Source organism: Dasypus novemcinctus, chromosome X (genome assembly GCF_030445035.2).
Source record: "Dasypus novemcinctus isolate mDasNov1 chromosome X, mDasNov1.1.hap2, whole genome shotgun sequence".
Taxonomy (NCBI): domain Eukaryota; kingdom Metazoa; phylum Chordata; class Mammalia; order Cingulata; family Dasypodidae; genus Dasypus; species Dasypus novemcinctus.
In genome coordinates, this window is record NC_080704.1 from 62,044,133 (window position 1) to 62,065,931 (window position 21,799).

Here is a 21,799-nt window from a genome sequence, read left to right on the forward strand (position 1 = left end):
GCATAGTAACTTGCGAGGATTATCCCCTGGATATTTTACAAGCTTTAAATCAACACATTCGCACCTAAAATTATTCTTACCTGTCCAACTCTACAAGTATGAACAAACATCATGATGTAGGCATGGGCAGCAGTAAGAGAATGCAGTAGGGGTGTGGCCTGAGCTGAGAGGGTGGCATCAGCAACATTGCCAGCACAAGCCAGTTCTCGCAACAATACTGAACCACCAGGGGATTCAATTGGGCGATGTAAGGGCTCCAAGGAGGAGAGGATGGAATCCAATTGAAGAAGACCCTCCTGAAGGACTTTGGGTTCATGTGATAGTGTCTGAAACGATAATAACTTTTTATGTATCATATCTGTAACTGTCACAATGGAAGTGGAAGACAAGCCTCACAAATTTCAGACCTGGCCATGGTCTCACCAAATAAGTGGTGGAGCTGCAATACGAACTCAGGTATGATATAACTCAAAGCCTCTTTCTAGGGCAACACACTACTTCTCTCAAATGAGAGGCTTTCAAACTTGGCGAGCCAATCATACTTAAAAACATGTGATGGCCAAACTAGAATACTGTCATAGCAAGGACTCTACACAGTAAGACTATTTTTGGAGGATACGGGGAGGGAAAGCAGACAACATAAAAAAGGCTTTTAAAGAATTCATTTTAAAAACAGTTTACTGAAGTATATCATTCATACATAAACATACATAAAAATAAGTGTATTCATCACAACAAAAATATTTAGAAATGCACAACACTGCAATTATAGTAAAAGCCATTGATTACATGCTTTGGATTGTATGGTATGTCCACTTAAACTTGCAAGGAGAGTCAGAAATAGCAGCTATGTACAGCAGGGGAAGCATAGAGAGATGGTTTGTTTTGTGTTTATTATTATTGAAATAATGAAAATGCTTTAATAATAACTGAAGTGATGAATGCACAACTATGTAATCACACCAAATACCACTGACTATATACTTTTGGATGAACTGTATGCTTTATGCTTTATTAATATATATCAGTAAAATTGATTTCTTTAAAGAAAAAAAAAGGTGTACAGAGGAACAGATGTGGCTCAGTGGTTGAGTGCCTGTTTTCCATCTACGATGTCCTGGGTTTAATCCCTGGTACCTCCCCCCCAAAAAAAAAGAAAAGAAAAAGAGCTGTGAGCCTACAAACATGCATAATATCATACAGGACTTCCATACATTACCCCACCACAAACACCTTCCACTGCTGCGAAACATTTGTAACAAGTTATGAAAGAGCATCATCAAAGTATTACTATTAAGTCCTTATCTTAAATTTGGCACATCTTCCCCTCAACTCATGTTATATTTCTGGTTCATAAACCACACAATTTATCTAAATTGTACAATCAATGGCATCCGGGTATAATCACCGAATTATGCGTTCATCGCTTCAATCAATATTAGAGCATTTTCATTACTCCTAAACAAACAAACCACTACCATACCAATATGTAAGCACTAATTACAAATCCTATGATGTGCTTTCACCATTTCCAAACATTTCCAAACAACTTTTTACCAATTCTACACAGACAAAAACCTCAAATTTCCATTCTCTAGCCATTCTTTTTTTTTCCCCAAAGGTCTTTATTTAATAAACACTTTAAATTTGGAACCACTACAAGAGAATTTGGTTACTAATTCCAAATTTGGCTCAACAGAAAACAAGTACTGTTAGGCAAGATTCCAAAGCATGGAAGTGAGTCACTATTTACAATGGTTTTTTTCTTCCTAAAATAAAAACGAGAGATGATTCTGGAATCAGACAGTAGCTAGGTGATTTCTTCTTTTCAATGGGAAAACACAAAAATTACAAAGCCCCTGTGGATTACTTTTAAAGCCTGAAGAAAAATCTGACAGCAAACACCACCACTTGCCCTTCAAAGATGGGAGCAATTGTGCATTTCCAATGGATTTAAATAAACACATCTAAACTTGTACAGTATTTTAGAAGTAGGGAAAAATATCAGTACTTTTTCCTTTCTTATGAAAAGGACTTATAGTATTTGTAAAGGGTAAACCAAATTCTTTTTTTTTTTAATTTTTTTTACATGTTACATTAAAAAAATAAGAGGTCCCCATATACACTCCACCCCCCTCAACCTCACTCTTCCCACATCAACAACCTCTTTCATCATGGTGGCACATTCAATGCATTTGGTGAATACATTTTGGAGCACTGCTGCACCACATGGGTAATGGTTTACATTATAGTTTACACTCTCCCCCAGTCTACCCAATGGACCATGGAAGGACATACAATGCCCAGCATCTGTCCCTGCTGTACCACCAAGGACAATTCCAAGTCCTGAAAATGCCCCCACATCATATGTCTTCTTCCCTCTCCTTACTCTCAGCAGCTACCATGGACACTTTCTCCACATCAATGCTACAATTTCTTCCATTACTAATCACAATAGTTCCACAGAGTGGACATAACCATCCCAGGATCCAAATTAAATCTTAAATGCAGATATGTCACAATCTTTCTAAGTCTGTTGGCAAAAGTATTTCTGGTTTTTAAAAGAAACTACTGATTACTGCACAGCTCAGCTAATAAAGTAGCTTCGTTTTTGGTAAAATCTGATTATCTTTGCTACAAATAAAAACTAGTGAGCTTGAAAAATTAAAAAACAAGATGATCAGAATAATATGGTCCACAGCATACATTTGGTATATGTTCTTTCATAATCTGTAACAAATGTTACACAACAATATAAGGTGTTGGTGGAGGGGTAAGGTGTAGGATTTCTGAACATTATGCATGATTTGTAAGCTCACAACTTTAATAATAATAATAGAGGGCAAAACATATCAGATTGTGAAAGAAGTATCCATGACAAACCAGAATGACTAATAAGCCAGCTACGAAGCTTTCTAGGAGACATACTTTCCCCTTCAATTAACTCAAATGATGTTAGAATTACATGCCAAATAAAAGAACAAAGAACTTTATCCAATGAGAAACAACACACTATGTATTAGCCACCAAATCCACTTGTAGAGCATAAAACAAATTGCTTCATTATTCTTTAGTTGAAGGTGAGGAGGACCAAAGTATCACTGAAATTGGTTTCTACAAAGAAATGAAAATATTTGTTCAGATATTCTTACCAATATGGATTTGCAGACACCTGCAACAGCTTGACAGGCAGCAGATGTGGGAAAGTCAATGGGGAGATTGGGAAGACCCAAAATGGTAACCAAAGGCAAGAGTCCTTTCTGATTCACAAATTCCTGGCAGTGATCATCTGTTGTATTGTTGCTCAAAATAGATTCCACAAATTTCATCTAGGTAATGAAAATTTTTTTAAAAGTTAGAGTCTGACACTTGGAACTGAAAGGAAAAAAGGCTAGCTTGGAGTAAGGACAGGAGTACCCTTTTTGTACTCATGAAATCAATATTTTCTCGAAGACCAAAACCTCAGGGAAACAGGGGTACACAGACCTAAAACATCCAGGAAATAAATAACTAAAACTGCTTTCCAATCTGTGTTATCAGCCACACCTAAAGTTAGGTAATTAGAGAGGGCAGAGAATAACTTGCCCAGGGTAACACTACGAATTAGTGGCAGAATCAGGACTTATCTCATAATTTGCTAATCTAGTGACCCTTTCATTATAATATGTTGCCTCTCCACTGGAGGCAAACATCACGGATGCATTCTCCTAGGATGTGCTTATAATGTAAACGAAACCAAGAACTCTAGCAGGGTGATTCAAACTGAACAAAGCATTTTGTAAAGTTAAAATGTGGGCAGCAAACACATAGGCATAAGAGAGACTATCTCTGGAAGCCTTGAAAGCGCTAAAGAGACTAGAACAAACATTAAGTAGGGCTTCCCCATATAGATAAACAATTCCAGGAAAATTCAAACTCTTCACTTTTTCCTTTGAGACACACAGAAAGATAAAAAGACCAATTTTTTAAAAGAGATATATTAATACAGAAAATATATGTTGGACACAGCCAAATAACATCAACAATCCCTGTTAATAGTAGACTGGCATAACAAACCCCATTCTTTTCCTGTTTGAATTCCAAAGGGGAATGGCAACAATGAACAGAAAATTGGGAATATCCAAAAAATTGGAGTCTTGGCTAATTTGTGATTAACTAGTCTCACAGATCAAAAACAAAATGTTTGCCTATCTTTCTCTCCTCTGCTCCACACTTTAAATCCTTAAAATGAATCCAGTGAAAACAGACATGGAAATCAGTGGACTTTCTCTTTCTCTGATAACCACACCTATTTTCTAGAAAAGCATATACCTTTTCTCAGCTTGCCCTGGGATGAATCTTACCACATTAAGGATGTAATCCATGAGGGGAATAGGAATACGTTCTTCTGTACCAACAACCCTGTTAAGGGAGAAAAGAGTGAGGTTACAAAGGAATTCATCAATGTGAAGATATTCGAAGTAAATTTGATTAAAGGATAAAACATTTGCTTAAATTAAGGAGCTAAGAAATAAACATCTTACCAAGTTCCTTCATCAGATTTAATATTATAGAAAGCAGGAGAAGAAATTTTAGAAGAGACAGGTTTCCACCTACTCACTGATCAAAGCCATTCAAAAGTGAAGCAAATACCCACCCGACTCCCTTCCTTAAAATCTGTACTCGAATTATCCCAAAATTGATCTGGTCTTTTGCTTTTCAGATGCTTTCATGCTGCAATATAAATGAGAGGGCTGCAATAATACGAGAGCTGCAGAAAATATAGCGTTTAGCCCAATCGTTACATCTTGGCTTTTGCAAGAAAGTAACAGAGGGGAAAAAATAATGCACAAAGTATATTCAAATGAAACAAAATCTATTCTAAGGACAAACTGCAGGGAAGGGACAAAAGTGAAGGAAAATAAAGAGCACTCAGGAGACGGGCCTTTGCAACAGATTTTTTTTTTCTTGAGGTGGAAGAGAGGGAAGGTGTTAGAAATGGGGGGAGGAAAGAAAGTAATAAAGTTGGCAAAAAGTTAATACTTATCTCTGAGCATGAGCAAGACAATTTAATAGCAAAATGTAGAACAGGCAAAGACAGTGGAAAGGCACCATTAATGACTTTAGTGATGTGGATACCCAAGCTAGGGTTTGGGTAGGATGTTGTAAATTGTGTTCAATGAAGAATCTGGGGAAGAATTTTGTACAAAGGGAGAACCTATAAGCCAGAGTTACACTGTTTCCATAAGATCACAAACTTTTCCACGCCTATGAGGTTCTTCCTCAGAGTGACTGCAGCATTCCCCTTTAATTAAACCAAGCATCCCTCCCAGTTTGGCCTCAACTTACTGGAAATAATCCAGATATCTATCTTCTACAGCTAAAGAGCACAGGTGTGGTTCCAGCCCAATGAAGATATCTGCCCCTCCTTTCCAAAGCCTAATTTGATGGCAAAGAGTCTATGAAATGGGACCCAGTTTGCTTCCTTCATTTGGTGAATGAAAGTTGGGGAGGAGAACAAAAGAGAACGCAAACCAACAATGGTTCTTAATACAATATCTGGGAAAAACCTGTTTGTAATCACTTTTTCTCTCACCCTCACTTTTTGGCTCCATGGCTCAGGAAGTCATATAGAAGTATCAAAATGATGATTAGCTTTCTCCAATAAATTCAAACTAACTGGTTTCAAGAAAAGTCATTCTAATTCTCCTAATCTCCATGAAACTTTGAGCCACACCATCTCAAAAACAACAAACTGCATTCCCATGGTGAATTAAATATATTACCATGACAGTCAAATTAAAAACTTACTTCCTCTCCTTCTTTACCCAAATTTTTCCAAAATTCAAGGACTCTGGAGAGAACACAAAAGATTTCAACTTGCTGTTTGTAGGTAAAAGGGAAAGCTCCTTAAAGAATGTTGCATTGGAGCTGCCTTGCAGGAATTTGGGAGGTTAAAAGAAGGGAGGGAAAGGATGATTTGGAGATGGAGGGTTCATTGCGCATATGATATTCCAAGAAAGGCAGGAAGAGTGAAGAAATACAAGGGCTTGAAAAAACAGCAATTTACCCTGACAGTTTGAAATCTGGGCACTTTAGATCTAAGGTGTCAGAAAGATGTCCAGGTAGAGAAATTACAGATAAATGGATATATCCAGTTTAACTTTAAAAAGCAACAACAACAAACTAAAAAAATACATTAATGAATCCCTCCCTTGTGTGTAGGAACCTTATGCCAGCCAGTAGAGTCACTGACAATCAAGAGTGTGGCAAGGGCACTAAGACTGACTCCTTGGCACATGAAGTCCTCCTCTTCAAGAAAAAGAATACATTTTGAAGGAAAGAGAAGAAGCTGATAGAATGAGGGTGGGTTTGCCCTCTCAGGCAAAGGTAGGATTATCTGCTTAACAAAACAGTTAATAGTTAATTAACTGCTTAGTAGTTAATCGCCCCCCACACACAAATATTCACTACTATCTAGAGTTTCAAGAGGACATGACCTGTTTTGAATTTCAAGGCTTTGCTTCTGTTATCTACACTACCTTAATATTTTCTTAACTAAGTACCAAGCCACTCTTCAGGATCAGCTGAAATTCACTACTCATATCTAGGACTAAACTGCTCCTGCCTCCCTCTGCATTCCTTATGTACACACCAAAAGAATGCCCAAAGAACACTTATTTAATGAGTGAATATATGACTCTCCAGGAGATAACACGCACTTCTAGCATGAAGGTGATTAGAGTTATAGCTACATTACATTTCACCCGTTACATGTGAACAATACGATAAACTCAAAGAGCCTGATGGATAATCCACTACCAGTCAGCAGCCTTTAAGACCACTCCCTACCCCCTCACCATCCAAATAATTTTTATGTGAGGAAAACCTCAAAGGAAAAGAAACAAGAAGAAAAATATACTGTACCTGGTTACAACCATACAATATACTTCAAAGACACCTGATTTATCTGGAAGGAACAGATAGCAATCAAATGAACAAAACTAGCAAGCACCAACAACAAATCCCTCAACTCTCAAGGACTTTAAGGAGACAGGCTTCAAAATGAAATGTGTTTCATATGTGCTCACTTATGTAAACAATCTAGCAGATGATGTGGAATTCCAAATCAACACAAGGGAAATCAGTCCTCTGTAGAAAGCCCATCAAATTGATATATTGAATCCTCAATTTCACATACAGCTTCTAAGAAAGACACCTTGCTAAGGCAAGCAATACAATTAAAGGTCAAAGCACAAATGACACACAAGTGTCAAAGAAAGGAAAACTAAGATTTTCAGGGCTGGGAAGAACCATAAAAGAATCTAATCCAATTCCCTTGCTTTTATAGCTGAAAGTGAAAGTGGGATTTACAGAGGAAATGAAGTGACCAGATCACAATGCTATAGAACCTGTCTTCTGAGCACTTACTGCTGATTAGGTTCGGTTTCATTCTGCTGGGTAGAATTAAAGCTCTGCATGGCCTGTACTTCTTCTTCCTCCTCATCCTCACTAGAGGCCTCTTCTGCAGCATGATTGGACCTCGGGGGAGGGGCAGTGGCAGTGCCATCTGCCTTCTGGATCGATGGCTTCTGACAGATGTATTTAGGGTCTCTGCCAAGATTACAGATTTCTTCAAGTAACTGAAAGGCACAGGGAACAAGATTACTTATTATTAAGGAATTGGGGAAGGGATGACCAACATTTTTTGAGCATTTTCTATGTACTATGCATTTGCCAAAATCCTCTGCTATACGTATCATTCCTGGAATGTAGTCATTAACCTCACATTAAAACAAGGAGACAGAATTTCTGTGACGTTAATATTTGTTCACAGTCACATAGTCATTAAGCGACAGACTGATCTGACTCCATGTCCTAATTCAATAAGTACCAGGAACTCATATACTAGTTTCAACAATCCTAAAAGACAAATGGCAGGGCTCCTAAACGCAAAAAAAATCAAAAAGCAAAAAGTAGACAAGTAATATGGTTTTACTGACAGATGCTAAACTCTGGCTACATGTTAATATCATACATAATGATATATAATGTATGAGAAAGAAACACTTAGGTGTTTACATTAAAAGAAGGAATTGTTTCAATAGGGAAAAGTCTCAATCTGAAAATGATGAAATTTTGAAAAGACCACAGACTTCCTTCTGTGAAGACTTGCATTAAAGAGACTTTATTTTCATTTTTGCAAAGGATATGGAAAATGTGTCCAAAACAATATTCTTAAAGGGATAGGCCAATGACATGAGTCTCAACCCTGATCAAAGTGGCAGAAGCTTTAAACAACCAGCAAGAACTGGTGGAAATATCTTTCTCAAAGTTCTAGGAAACAGTTAAAATATCAGAGTAACAGGGCAAGTGCCCAAATCAAGAATAAGGCAAATTAAAAGAGGTAGGATCTTGTGGCACCCTGGCAAGCCTGCTCCCTCCCAATCCCCTTGTCTGCTCAGAACAAAGCCAGCCAAAATTCTCAGTGTTGACCACAAGTCTTGCTACTAGAGAGAGGAGTATATCTGTGTCTATCTGGTGGAACTCTGAAGGAATGAAACAGGAAGCTCATCTCCAAACTTGCCTTGCAACTCACAGAACTGTCCTTTAGAAAGTTGTGGGACAGTTCAAGTTGTGGTAGCTTGGGGCAAGGGATTGCTGGCTGTAGGACATATAGTGCAGTGCCTGGGACCATGAGGAAACTATTTCCTAGGGAAGGTGGACATTCATATCTGTATAAACAGGGGAATTCTAGGGCCACACAAGCATGGCCAAGACAAGACGAATGCAAAAAGCATCAGGGAGGCGCCTGCACTTTGGCCTCAATCTGTTCTCTAAATCCACTGAAAGGATAAGCTCTGAAGTTCAGGTCAATCTGCAGACTGGAAAAGCTGTTTTCTTTATTTTTATTTTTTTGTTAGCTCTTGTTATTCAAGGAGAGATGTGTCATACCACTAGTTGGATACAGGATTAAGGAACAGAAGCCTCAGAGTCTAAAGTCCAGCAATAACAAATTAAAATATAAAAATGTCCAGGTTTCAGGGAAGCGAACTTGGCCCAATGAATAGGGCGTCGACCTACCACATAGGAGGTCCGCAGTTCAAACCCCGGGCCTCCTTGATCCGTGTGGAGCTGGCCCATGCACAGTGCTGATGCGCACAAGGAGTGCCCTGCCACGCAGGGGTGTCCCCCGCATAGGGGAGCCCCACACGCAAGGAGTGCGCCCCATAAGGAGAGCCGCCCAGCGCAAAAGAAAGGGCAGCCTGCCCAAAAATTGTGCCGTACACCCGGAGAGCTGACACAACAAGATGACGGAACAAAAAGAAACACAGATTCCCGGTGCCGCTGATAAGGATAGAAGCAGTCACAGAAGAACATACAGCGAATGGACACAGAGAGCAGACAACTGTGGGGGGGGAGGAAATGGGAGAGAAATAAGTGAATACATCTTAAAAAAAAATGTCCAGGATTCAACAAGTGATTACAAAACAAAAAGAAACAAGAAGGAATGGGTTAGGCAAAAGCGAAAATTAAAGCATTAAAAACCATCACTGAGGAGGATCAGACCTGGGACATATCAAAGAACTGGGAGGGGAAGGTCCTAAATATGCTCAACAAATTCATGGAAAATATGAATAAAGAACTAAAGGAAATCAGGATAATAGATGAACACAAAGAGAATGTCAATAAATGGAAATTATGAAAAGGAACCAAACAGAACCAAAAAGGAAACATAGAATTGAAAATTAAAATTCTCTAGATGGGTTTAACAGCAAATTGGAGCAGGCAAGAAAAATCAGTGGACTTGAAAATAAAAACAATTGAAATCCTGGGAAGAGGGAGGAGGGGAAGAAGGAAGGAGCAAAGTGAACAAAGCCTGAGGAACCTGTGGGACACCAATTAAACATAACAATATACACAATGTAGGAGAGTACCAGAAGGAGAAGAAAGGGGCAGACAGAATATTTTAAAAATGGCTAAAACACTTCCCAAGTTTAGTGAAAGATAAGAATATACACATCCAAGAGGCTCAACAAATTCCAAACAAGATAACCCCAAATAGGCCTCTAATTTGCTACGTTATAATCAAACTATTGAATACAAAGATAAAGAGAGAATTCTGAAGGCTACAAGAGAGAAGCGACATGTCAAATCCAAGGGAGCCTCAATAAGATTAAGTGCTGTTTTCATACTGGAAACTATATAAGCAAGAAGGCAGTGGGATGACACAGCTAAAGCGCTACAAGAAAAAAATTGCCAACAAGAATTCTACATCCCGCAAAACTGTCTTTCAAAATTGAATGAGATTAAGACATTCACAGATAAACAATAGCTGAGGAAGTCTGTCACCACTAGACTGATCCTACAAGAGATGATAAAGAGTTCTGTACGTTGCAAGGAAAGGACAGTAGACAACAGATCAAAGCTACATGAATAAAGATATCCAACAAGGAAAACATGGGTAAATATAAATGCCACTACTACTATAATTTTGGTTTGTAACTCCACTTTTTACTCTTAAAGGATCTAAAAGGCAAATGCATAAAATGGAATGATAAATAAGTGGTTTTCGACTCAATGTATGAACACATGATTTGTGAGAAGAACTACATAAAGGTGGGGGCAACAAGGAGTATAGGAAGATAGTCTGTGTATACCACTGAAATTGGTATCAAAGCAAATGATACTGCTATAAATTTAGGATGTTAAAATTTAAGGACCATGGTAACCACCAAAAAAAATAGCCAATATGCAAGAGAGAGACAGAACAATACAGGTTGCAGGGGCAGATGGAATAGGGAGTTAATGCCTAATGAATGTAGGCTTTCTGATTGGGGAGATGGGAAAGTTTTGGAAATGGAAGGTGGTGAGAGGTACCACAATATCGGGAATGGGACTGATCCCCTTGAGATGGGAAAGTTTATGTTGCATGTGTGTTTCCACATTTAAAAAAGAGAGAGAGAAAGAGTAACTAAAGAGATAAAGACAATTAAATGCAATATATGCTCATGGATGGGATCTAACAAGGGATGAGAAAGGTTCAAAAGGACATTACCGGGACACATGAAAAAATTGGAAGACTAAGGTTTCCCATCAACATTAAATTTCTTGAACTTGATAACTGCATTTAAGGTTCTTAGGAAATGTAAGTAAAAGGCAGTAATAAGTATTCAAAGGAGCATGATGCATACAACCTACACATATATGTTCAGAACAGGGACTGATTAACAGTTAAATGGATTGACAGAATGATATGGCCATTGTGACAAAATATTCACAATGGCTGAGGCGAGTATGTTGGGGGGAGGGGGATTAGAGAAATACATTGGAATGTTCAAGTCCTTTGCATTGGGTTATATTATAACTATCCTGTAAGTTCGAAATTATTTCAGAATAAAATTTAAAACTTAAAAAGTCAATGACCTTCAGTAGGCCAAACCTTTTCCTAAAAACTCCCCTTCACTTCTCTCTCATACCCATGGTTACAGCCTTATTACTTCCCACCTTGATGATTGCAGTTGTTGCATCTGTTTTGAGCGTAGGCTGATGTCTCATGAGCTCATCCACAGCACTGCCCAGATTGGATGCAGTATCCCCTTCAAGTAAAAAATGAACTGTTAGACTGAAGGAAATAGAGCTTGTACCCTGTTGTATGCCAATATAATAAGGTGGAAAGAAGAAACTAAGTTGGTTGTTGTGATTTCTTTAATGCCAAGCTTTCTCAAATGAATTCAAACCAACTCCCACCTCCCTAAAGACTGGCTTGGGATAGACAAGAAATTCAGTTTAGCAAGCATATATGTACTGCATTCTATTCTACCTTGGCCATGTCTAATGTTAAGGACTGAAATAACAATGGATTTCCTCAGCAGATGCAGTGTATGTAAAAGCGAGAGGGAGAAGCATCAACCACTAACCCTCTGGCTACCCCAATATAAAGGATGACAGTAGCTAGAATGACACAATGGTGGTCTGGAAGCACAAAGTATATTTTAGAAAACTGTAAACTTTTTGGTACCCTACCACCTTCTAACTAATAATTCCCTCATGATCTAGTCTCATTAATGATCTAATCTATCATTTAAAACAATTTTAGGAATTTGGATATTAGAAGGTAGATTGCCACCTCAACACCTTGGGACTTCAGATTTCTCACTGTGACATACTAGATGGTGAACCTGAAAATCTACTGCTGCTCCCAATACCCACTTCTCACCAGCACCATGACAGTACATATAGTAGGGAAATGATAAGAAGCATGGAAATATGAGCAGAGAGGCTAAGGGTAACATATTCCTTCCTACCTGAACTAGACTATATGATAATTCCTGTTAAGATTAGGATACCTAGTCAAAGAAACTAAGATGTGAGGTCAAAGAAGGGTTTCTTTGTCAATTGGTGGCTTGACAATTATAAAAATGTCTTGGCACAACTGTGAGCCAATTACTGATTATAAAATAAATCCTGGTGACTTACCAAGGGGATCAGAACTCCTCCTCCTCCGCATGGCTGGGAGGTAATCCGGAGACAGAAGAACTTTGAAGAGGCGTTCAAAAGGCTGACATTGTACAAATGATTGAAGACCCCGGGCATTCAAGCAGAGTGCACTGAACACATTTGGAAGGGAGCCAAGAACTTCACGTGTAGCAGGAACCTAGAAAGAGGATAAAGTGAGCCTGAAGTCATCTGACTTTGTCCAGAGAGCGTGCTGAGAGATAGAAGGGATCTTGACAACTGGCTTCGAGTTAGTTTCCATACTTCACAGAGAAGATAAGACTGTGCCATAAGACTGTTTACCTGTGTGCGTGTGCATGTGTTGGGGTGGGGGCAGTAGCACATGGAACATACTTTAGAGAGCTGCAATAAAACTCACATCTTTGATAAGCAGTGCATGCAGCATGACATCTGTCAATCCATTGTCCTGGAGTGAGGAAAGTAGCGATGGCTCTTGAAACACAAACACAGTCACCACTTCAGTAGCTAAAAAAGATGAGAAAATATGGGAAATTGAGATTCCTCAAAAATATTAAGGCAACACCCAACAGATTTTGAAATAGGCAGTGCATACTCAATGCACAACAATTTAAATACTTATGCTTACTATGAGATGAAAATACCTCATCTCATTCTTCAGATATTAGTCACTGAAGAATTTAGTAACTCTCCTTCAGGGTTTTTATAAACATTTATGTACATAACTGAGGTTATACTGTTAAATCTTTTTCAACTGTAACATACCATGTATTAATCTCTTTTCTCTTTCCCTAACACTAAAACTCATTCATTTTGAATACCTGCTTAGTACTCCACAAAATGCATGTACTCCCATGGATATGAGTCCCCTAATGTGAAAAGTGAAAAAACGGAAACATACAATCTTTTCTGTTTAAACAAATGGTTCTACAGGAGAAAAATCTAAGATGTTCTTTTGTTGGATTAAAGAAAATAAAATCTTAACTTATGAAATGGGCAAACTGCCTACTAAAAAGGTTATTCACCCATTTTAAACTAACATCAGAAGGGTAAGAATCCTTAGTTATTTATCTGAACAGTTTTGACAGTACTGTGTGTTCTTGTATGTAATATCTTATTAAAAGTAATCCAGTAAAGAAATGTTAGGATTTAAAAATATTTTAAAATAAAAATCACTGTGGTTATTTCATGTGGTGCTGCCAATGTTAATCAGGTGTAACAGATGTGTGATGTTAGGGTATATAAAAAAAATTCTGAATGCAGATTCACTTGCTCCATTCTCAGAAATTCAGTTCCAGTAGATCTGGACAATAACACAGAAACCTCAATTTTTAACATTTTACCCCCTCCAAAATTCTGATACATACAGGAGGCAAGGTCACAAAAACCTTCAGGTTAGAACACCTGAAATTCCTAACTTCTGTTAACTGGTTCTCTCCTGGAAGGAAAAGAGAATATTGGAGATGGATAACACAATTGGAAAAGCTGCCTTCTAGTCCAGGTTCTGTTAATCTGACCAATTTTTGACAACATATCTAAAAGCAAATAGTAAAGATTACAACCAAAACTTATAAAACAAGAGGAAATAGTACAGCATTAGTATATTTTTTAAAAAGTACACAGAAGCTACAAAAAAAATTAGCAGAAAAAAGTAAAATTTAATGAAACCAAAGGGGAAAAACATGAACTAAAATCAATAACTAGCCCTCTGGAAAAACTGATTAAGTTTACAAACATAGGAAATCTAATGATGAAAAAAAGAGCAAAAATATATATTAGCAATGAGAAAGGACAATTAACTGGATACAGAATAAATTATTTTGCATGTATGCTAATCAGTGAGATGTAGCTTCGTTAAATTGACTCTCAAAAAGTGACAGCGTATATATCCTGCCATAACCCACTGAATGGACTGTGGGAGAGTGTAAACAATGATGTAAACTATACTACACAAGGTGGAAGCAGTGCTCCAAAATGAATTCGCCAACTCAGGAGACTTGAATCTCTGAACTGGTCATGTGCCAGGTGGACCCTGAGCCTCAGCAGAGTTGAAACTCCTACTCTCCAGTTTGTTGGGTTTACCCAGGTCAGCTAACAGGGAGGTGAAGATGGTTAACCACCACACCAGGGAACCAAGTGCCTACAACTCCAAGCAGAAGAATTGTATCCATCAACCATGTGGGATGTAAGCTCCCCCTCGACTGAGAGGTGGAATGGACATCACCAACCCAGGGTCCACAGGATGGAGGAATAAAATATAGATTAGAGTTGACTTACTAGTATTCTACTATAGAACTATTGTGACTATAGCATTGGAAGAAACTGTATCATTGATGGATACAGTGGCCACAGTAGTTGCTGAGGGCAGGGAGAGGGAAGAAAAGATGTGATGTGGGGGCATTTTTGGGACTTAGAGTTGTCCCTAAATGATATTGTAGAGACAGATGTTGGACATTATATATCTGCTGCCATAACCCACTGAATGGACTGGGGGAGAGTGTAAACTACAATGTAAACTATAATCCATGCAGTGCAGCAGTGCTGCAAAATGTATTCACCAATTGCAATGAATGTGCCACAACGATCAGAGAGGTTGTTGATGTGGGAAAAGGGTGGGGGGGTATATGGGAACCTCTTATATTTTTTAATGTAACATTTTGTGTGAACTGTGTATCTTTTTTAAAAAAGGCAATAAAAATATTTGCTTAAAAAAAAAGTGATAGCAGGGAAGCAGATGTGGCTCAAGCAGCTGGGCGCCCATCTACCAAATGGGAGGTCCCGGGTTCGGCTCCCAGGGCCTCCTAAAGAAAATGAGCAAGACAGCAAGCTGACACAACAAGATGACACAACAAGGTGACACAACATGGAAACACAATGAAAGACACAAAATCAGGGAGCAGAGGTGGCTCAGGTGACTGGGCGCCTCCATTCCATGTGGGAGGTTCTGGGTTCTAAGGTTCCCAGTGCCTTCTAGAAAAAAAAGATAAGCACACAACAAACAGACACAGAGAACAGACAGCAAATGCAAACAATGAGGTGGGGAAAGAAATAAATCAGTCTTTTATTGGGGAAAAAAAAGAAATGATAGCAAAGACGACCAGACCAATAACCACAACAATATTTAGAAGTTAAAACATCTCAGTAACACTTAATAGAGAGAAGAGGAGCGTGGATGCTGCCCATTCCATGACCAGGTCATTCCTGATAAAGGATGGGGCCCCAAGGGTCAGCCCAACTCACAGAAATGATTAGTCCCTTTGGCACTCCAGGCCACCCTCAACAAAGATATGTCTCTTGTTCTTATTTTTAGTCTCCTGGGAGGGAGGCTATGGCTTCCTTGTTTTTTTTCTGTTCAATGGGCTTAAAATAGACATCACATTCAGGATCGTCTATGGGTCCTTCCACATTAGGAATATACTGTCACTCAGAACTTACCTACAATTAAAAAATGTCTTGCTTGTCTCAGCTCATACCAAGGAAGTCATTTTATTGCCACACGTGGTCAACTTGTTCACATTTTTCAAACAAGCTGAGATATTACCCCTTGCTCTTGGCTGAATGGGTTGAAAAGACCTGTGGTCACTGCAGCCCCCAGGCTCTTAACCACTGAGCTACACCTGCTCCCCAATTACTAATTCTTAAACAGGCCTACTGGCTTATCTCTTTCCCTCCATGCTATTGCTGACGACACTATTTATTACAGGTCTCTCCACAAAGGCTGGTTCCCTTTGGGCCTCCAGATGTCTACAGTGACTCTGATCAGGAGATACACTTTACTGGTCATTCAGTGCAAGCATGGGTCTTAAAAACAAGGTATACATGGAGAACTTCTATTTGACCTACTGTCTGTAGACAGCAAGCCTAATAAAGACATAAAGGCCTACTCAAGGACACTCAAACTTATAAAATGGACAATGCTCTCTCAAATGGCTCCCACTTTTGCCCACTGCTTTAGTTACCCTGAATTATCTATCAATCTTTAGGTCTTAATGGCCCAACAAAATGCTTCCATAATTTGTTAAGCTGCCTTTTGTTAATTTATTTTTTCAAGTTGAAATACAGTGTACTAATTAAAATATCAAAATATAAAAAATAAACAGAAAAGAAGTGCTGGCAATAATGTGGAGAAACTGGAACCCTTGTATATTGCTGAAGGGAATGTAAAATGGTGCAGCCATGTGGTATGGCTGTTCCTCAGAAAATTACCTACCAATGCCACTCCTAGGTATATATCTGAATAAATTGCAAACAAGGACTCAAACAGTTTTATACCAATATTTTTAGCAACACTGTTTACAACTGTTAAAAGCAGAAGGCCTGATGCACGCTACAATGTGGATGAACCATAAAGATATTATGTTGAGTAAAATAAGCCAGACACAAAAAGGAAAATAATTATATGATTCATTCATATGAAATAAATAGACTACGCAAATTCATGGAGACAGAAAGTAGACCAGAAGTTACCAGGGGCTGACAGGAGAGAGTATTTACTTTAAACAACAACAAAATTTTTAAATGCAACAATGGCTTCTCTCTTCCCCTTTCTAACATAAAACGGGGCATTTCCTGTCTATGAGTCTATGACACCAAATATAATGCCCCACTCAGTGACACCTCCTCTTTATGATACTGGTACAATTCATGCTGTACTGGAACCAAGATCAAGAGTGGGTAACAGAATTCTGAGACTCAACTTAAAACTGTGATCTCTTGACCTCCAGACTATTCTATATGTCACAAGAAAGCTCTCTGCCAATGGCCTTACCCAACATAATGGTTTTAGAGGTTGGCTAACTGGAAGTCCTACTTTGCAGGGAACAGAGCTTTTGCTGTTTTCCTGGCCCAAAACTTACAAATATATGGTTCTTCCAAAGACGACAATAACCTTTAATTAGTTCCCAACATCAACATTATTCATAAACAGGATTTTAGCTCTGTATCTATCCTATTAATGAAATACTGAATAAGAGGCCACAACAGGAACTGGGATGACAGTGCCTATAAATCCCATCGTAATAAATGGATACTGGGTACCTCTACATGCGAAAGCCTCCAAATGTCGTTGTGCAGCATTTTTGCTCTAATTGGCCTGGATATGACTATTTTGGCTCATGGCCTAGGTCTAGGATTCTACCACTCCAGTCAAAGCCAAACTCCTTAGGCTTCTTTCCACCATAGCTGTAACTCCTACTTGTTTGGATCACATATCAGTGCAGAGCTTCCCCATAAGAAATTATCCTGTAACTCCTAGTGGGAAAGGGTTACTGATCTTCAGCCAGTTTTACAATAATGTCTCAAACGTACAACTTTGCTTCAAGGTCTTGGAGTGGTCCAGGGCTTCTTAGGGCCCAGTAGACTAACACATCCTAGATGATGATCTCATCTCAACAGATGATTTCAGCACCGTTGATAGTCCTAGCCTTGACACTGACATCCCAAGATCTAACTGCCCAATAACTACTTCCGCGTCATCATCACAATCCCACAACCTCGTCAGCTTTGATTTTCCCTCGTCCTATATCCCACACCTCACTCCCCACTATTCTTAATGCTACCCATAATTCCTAATTTCCTTAACCTGATGGACGTTATCTATTTTAACAGTAAAAGAGAATTTCAAACTGGGTCAGCTACCAGATACCCCATCCTGGGCAATCAGTTATATAACTGATTCTTACCCCCTTGGATGTCTTTAATATTCATATTGATTACTCACCACTCTCTCTGGTTAAGCAGCCCACTAACTATGATGCCACTGGCATCCACTATGACAGGAACAGAGCTTAAGCAGGCCTACATAGATGGAAATGGCAGGGTTGGGGGTTATGTGGGTTAAGGCAGGAATCAGGAGAAAAGAAAGGGCAGTAAGGGAAGTTAAATGGGATACACGTGGGTATGAAGGTGGGGGTAAAGAGCCAGGGATTAGATCTGGGAGCAAAATCTTCATTTGGAATGCCATTCTGGTAGCAGGGCATCTCCACCTCCCCAGGTCCTCATTAACTTCCCCTTCATAAACTCCATGCTCTTTTCCAGCCTCTCCCATTAATCAATATTATATACAACTATAACTCACCATTGAGACTATTTTACCTCACACCTCTGCAATGTTATCAATTTGCCCACTAGAAACTCTATCTTCCAACTTCCTTGGGCTACTGGTTCTACTGTATTACAATTCCCACTCAGCAGGGACATACAATCGACCTCTCCATTCTACTCTCTTCTACCATATACATCCACCAGAAGTCCATCTTGTTCACAAATAATTACCACAGAATGGGAGTACTAGGCCATCTTTTTCTGGAATATATTGGGCCTCTTCACAATCTTTGGTGTAATAGGCACAAGTTTAGATATTTTCAATTTTGTAATGCAGACTCAGCCCACAGAGGCTACCCAATGATACAACTCCTAGCATAACATATAAACCAAATACCTCAAGTCATAGAATACTTCAATGATTCTCAAAGCTCTCTACTTGATATGACAGTTGGTAACAAAAGGATTAAACTACCTATTGGCATTTTCAGGTATAGACTGTGCCTTAAAGGGGACCTTCTGCCATATGTGGGTCAATAATACTGGGAGGGTATCCAGAGTAGCTCAACAAATAAAATAATGCAATTTCAACCAAAACTCCAATAGTCTTCTTTGCAGAAATGGAAAAGCCAACAAGCAAATTCATATGGAAGGGTAAGGGGCTACGAATACCAAAATCATCTTGAAAAGAAGAACAAAGTTGGAGAATTCATGCTTCCTGTTTTTAAAACTTATTATAAAACTACCATAATCAAAACAGCATGGGAAACGGATTTGGCTCAACTGATAGAGCATCCACCTACAACATGGGAGGTCCAGGGTTCAAACCCAGGGCCTCCTGACGTGTGTGGTGAGCTGGCCCACGCACAGTGCTGATGCACGCAAGGAGTGCCATGCCACGCAAGGGTGTCCCCCACGTAGGAGAGCCCCACCCATAAGGAGTGTGCCCTGCATGGAGAGCCGCTCCACATGAAAAAAGCACAGCCTGCCCGGGTGTGGCACTACACACACAGAGAGCAGATCCAGCAAGATGACGCAACAAAGAGAGACACAGATTCCCCGTGCCACTGACAATAATGCAAGCAGACACAGAACAACACACAGTAAATGGACACAGAGAGCAGACAACAGGGTGGGGGGAAAGGGGAGAGAAATAAATTAACAACAACAACAAAAAACAGCATGGTGGGGAGTGGATGCAGCTCAGTGGCTAAGTGCCAGCTTTCCATATATAAAGGCCCGAATTCAATTCCTGGTACCTCCTAAAAAAATGAAGGAAAAAAAATCCAAAAATCCAAAACCAAACTCTCAGAAGTAAACATAGGGGAACATCCTGAAAAGCCTGTGTTAAGTGATAAGTTTCTTAGACTTTATACCAAAAGCACAAGCAACAAAAGAAAACATAAATGGGACAAAATCAAAATTTAGGTACTAGGAGACAGAATGTGGATTGAGAAGAGGGAGCTGATGCTGAATGTATGTAGACTGTTCCATAAGGATGACTGTAAGGTAGGGAAATGGACAGAGGTGATGGTAACATAGTGAGTATAATGGGGTAGTCTAGGGAGGTGAATGTCAACTGAAAGATAATCTAGGGACTGTGTAACAGTGATTTCGGTGGTGGAAGATGACTGTGGTTAATAGTACAAACACAAGAACGTTCCTCTATTACAAGGTATTAAGAATACAACCACAGCTAATGTAACGAAGACTAAAGTTAACAATAATAGTATAATATTTTTACAGGAATGGCAAAGAAGGTACTATATCAATGCTAAGGGTCATAATTGGGCTGTATAAGGGGGTATGGGATCCCTTTTGGAGTAATGGGAACATTCTAAAATCGACCGAGCTGATGACAGCACAATTCTGTGAAGAAACTGAAAGCCACTGGTGTACACTTTGGGTGGAAAGAACAAGGCAAGGGGCCATATAATACAGAGAACCCCAAGGTGAATGATAGACTGTAGTTAGCAGAACAAATACGAGAAGGTTCTCTCACGAATTATATAAAGTACTAATATATGGTATTAATAATAGAACGGTTTGTGGGAAAATATCAAATATAAACTATGGACTAAAGATTGCAGTAGTATTATGATGATGTTTTTTCATCAATTGTAACAAATGTGGCACAACAATGTAAGGTGTTGGTTGTGAGGCAATGTACAGGAATCTTGTATGGTATGCACACGTGTTTTGTAAACTCAATTTGTCAAATAAAATAAAACAAAAAAAATTTAATGCATAAAGGACATTATCAAGAAAGTGAAAAGAAAACCAATAGAATGGGAGCAAATATCTGTTAATAGTTTAGTATCCAGAAAGAACTCCTACAACTCATCAACAAAAAGGACAAAAAACCCAGTTTAAAAAAATGGGCAAAGGAATTTAATGACATTTCTCCAAAGACGATGTACAAATGGCCAAAAAGCACATGAAAAGATGCTCAACCTCATTAGTCATTAGGGAAATGCAAACCAAAATCACAATGAAATACCATTTCACACCCACTAGGATGGCTATTGCTAAAAATAAAAAAATAAAACAAAATAACAAATGTTGGCAAGGACTTGGAGAAATAGGAAACCATACACATTGTTGTTCAGATATAAAATGTAGCAGATGCTGTGGAAAAGTTTAGAGAGTTTAGTAATACATCAGAAAGCTGAATATGTAATTATTATGACTAAGTAATACCATTTCTAGGATATATGAAAAGTAACTGAAAGCAGGGACTCCAACAGTAAGTTGTACATTGATGATAATAGCAGCATTATTCACAATAGCCAAAAGGTAGAAGGAACCTAAGTGTTCATGAATGGATGAAAGGATAAACAAAATCTGTTACATACACACAATGGAATGCTATTCCACTGTAAAAAGGAATGAAGTTCTCATGCATGCTATAACATGAATGAACCATGAAGACATGCTGAGTGAAATAAGGCAGACACAAAAGGACAAATATGTGTGATCTCACTTATATGAGTAGAATATGCAAATCCAGATAGAGAAATGAGAATACAGGGTACCATGATCTGGGGGTAGGGTGTGGTGGGGGTTAACGCTTAATGAGTACTGAGATTCTGTTTGGGATGATGTAAAAGTTTTGGCACTAAATGGTGTTGAAGATAGCACAACACTGTGAATATAATTTACACCACTGAACTATGTATTTGAAAGTGGTTAAAATTGGAAATTTTGTTTGCTATGGTAACAAAATTTAAAAAGTTTTAAACCCCAAAGAAACACTGAAAACAAAATAAAGTCTCTAAGAGAGTCCAGAATTGAACTTTTT

The 21,799-nt window shown here is 38.7% G+C and overlaps 1 protein-coding gene across 21 annotated transcripts in view; it reads right to left on the reverse strand.

Moving 5' to 3' along the window:
• The window catches only part of HUWE1 (HECT, UBA and WWE domain containing E3 ubiquitin protein ligase 1), a 170,206-nt gene that overhangs the window by 70,460 nt on the left and 77,947 nt on the right, over positions 1–21,799 (reverse strand). For all 21 annotated transcript variants that reach the window (XM_058291917.2, XM_058291916.2, XM_058291915.2 and 18 more), the window contains 7 exons: positions 12,857–12,963; positions 12,460–12,637; positions 11,488–11,579; positions 7,411–7,622; positions 4,344–4,401; positions 3,153–3,329; positions 81–326 (listed from right to left, as the gene is read on the reverse strand). In XM_058291917.2, the coding sequence (XP_058147900.1) occupies positions 81–326; positions 3,153–3,329; positions 4,344–4,401; positions 7,411–7,622; positions 11,488–11,579; positions 12,460–12,637; positions 12,857–12,963 (1,070 nt within the window). The remainder of the gene's footprint in view (positions 1–80; positions 327–3,152; positions 3,330–4,343; positions 4,402–7,410; positions 7,623–11,487; positions 11,580–12,459; positions 12,638–12,856; positions 12,964–21,799) is intronic.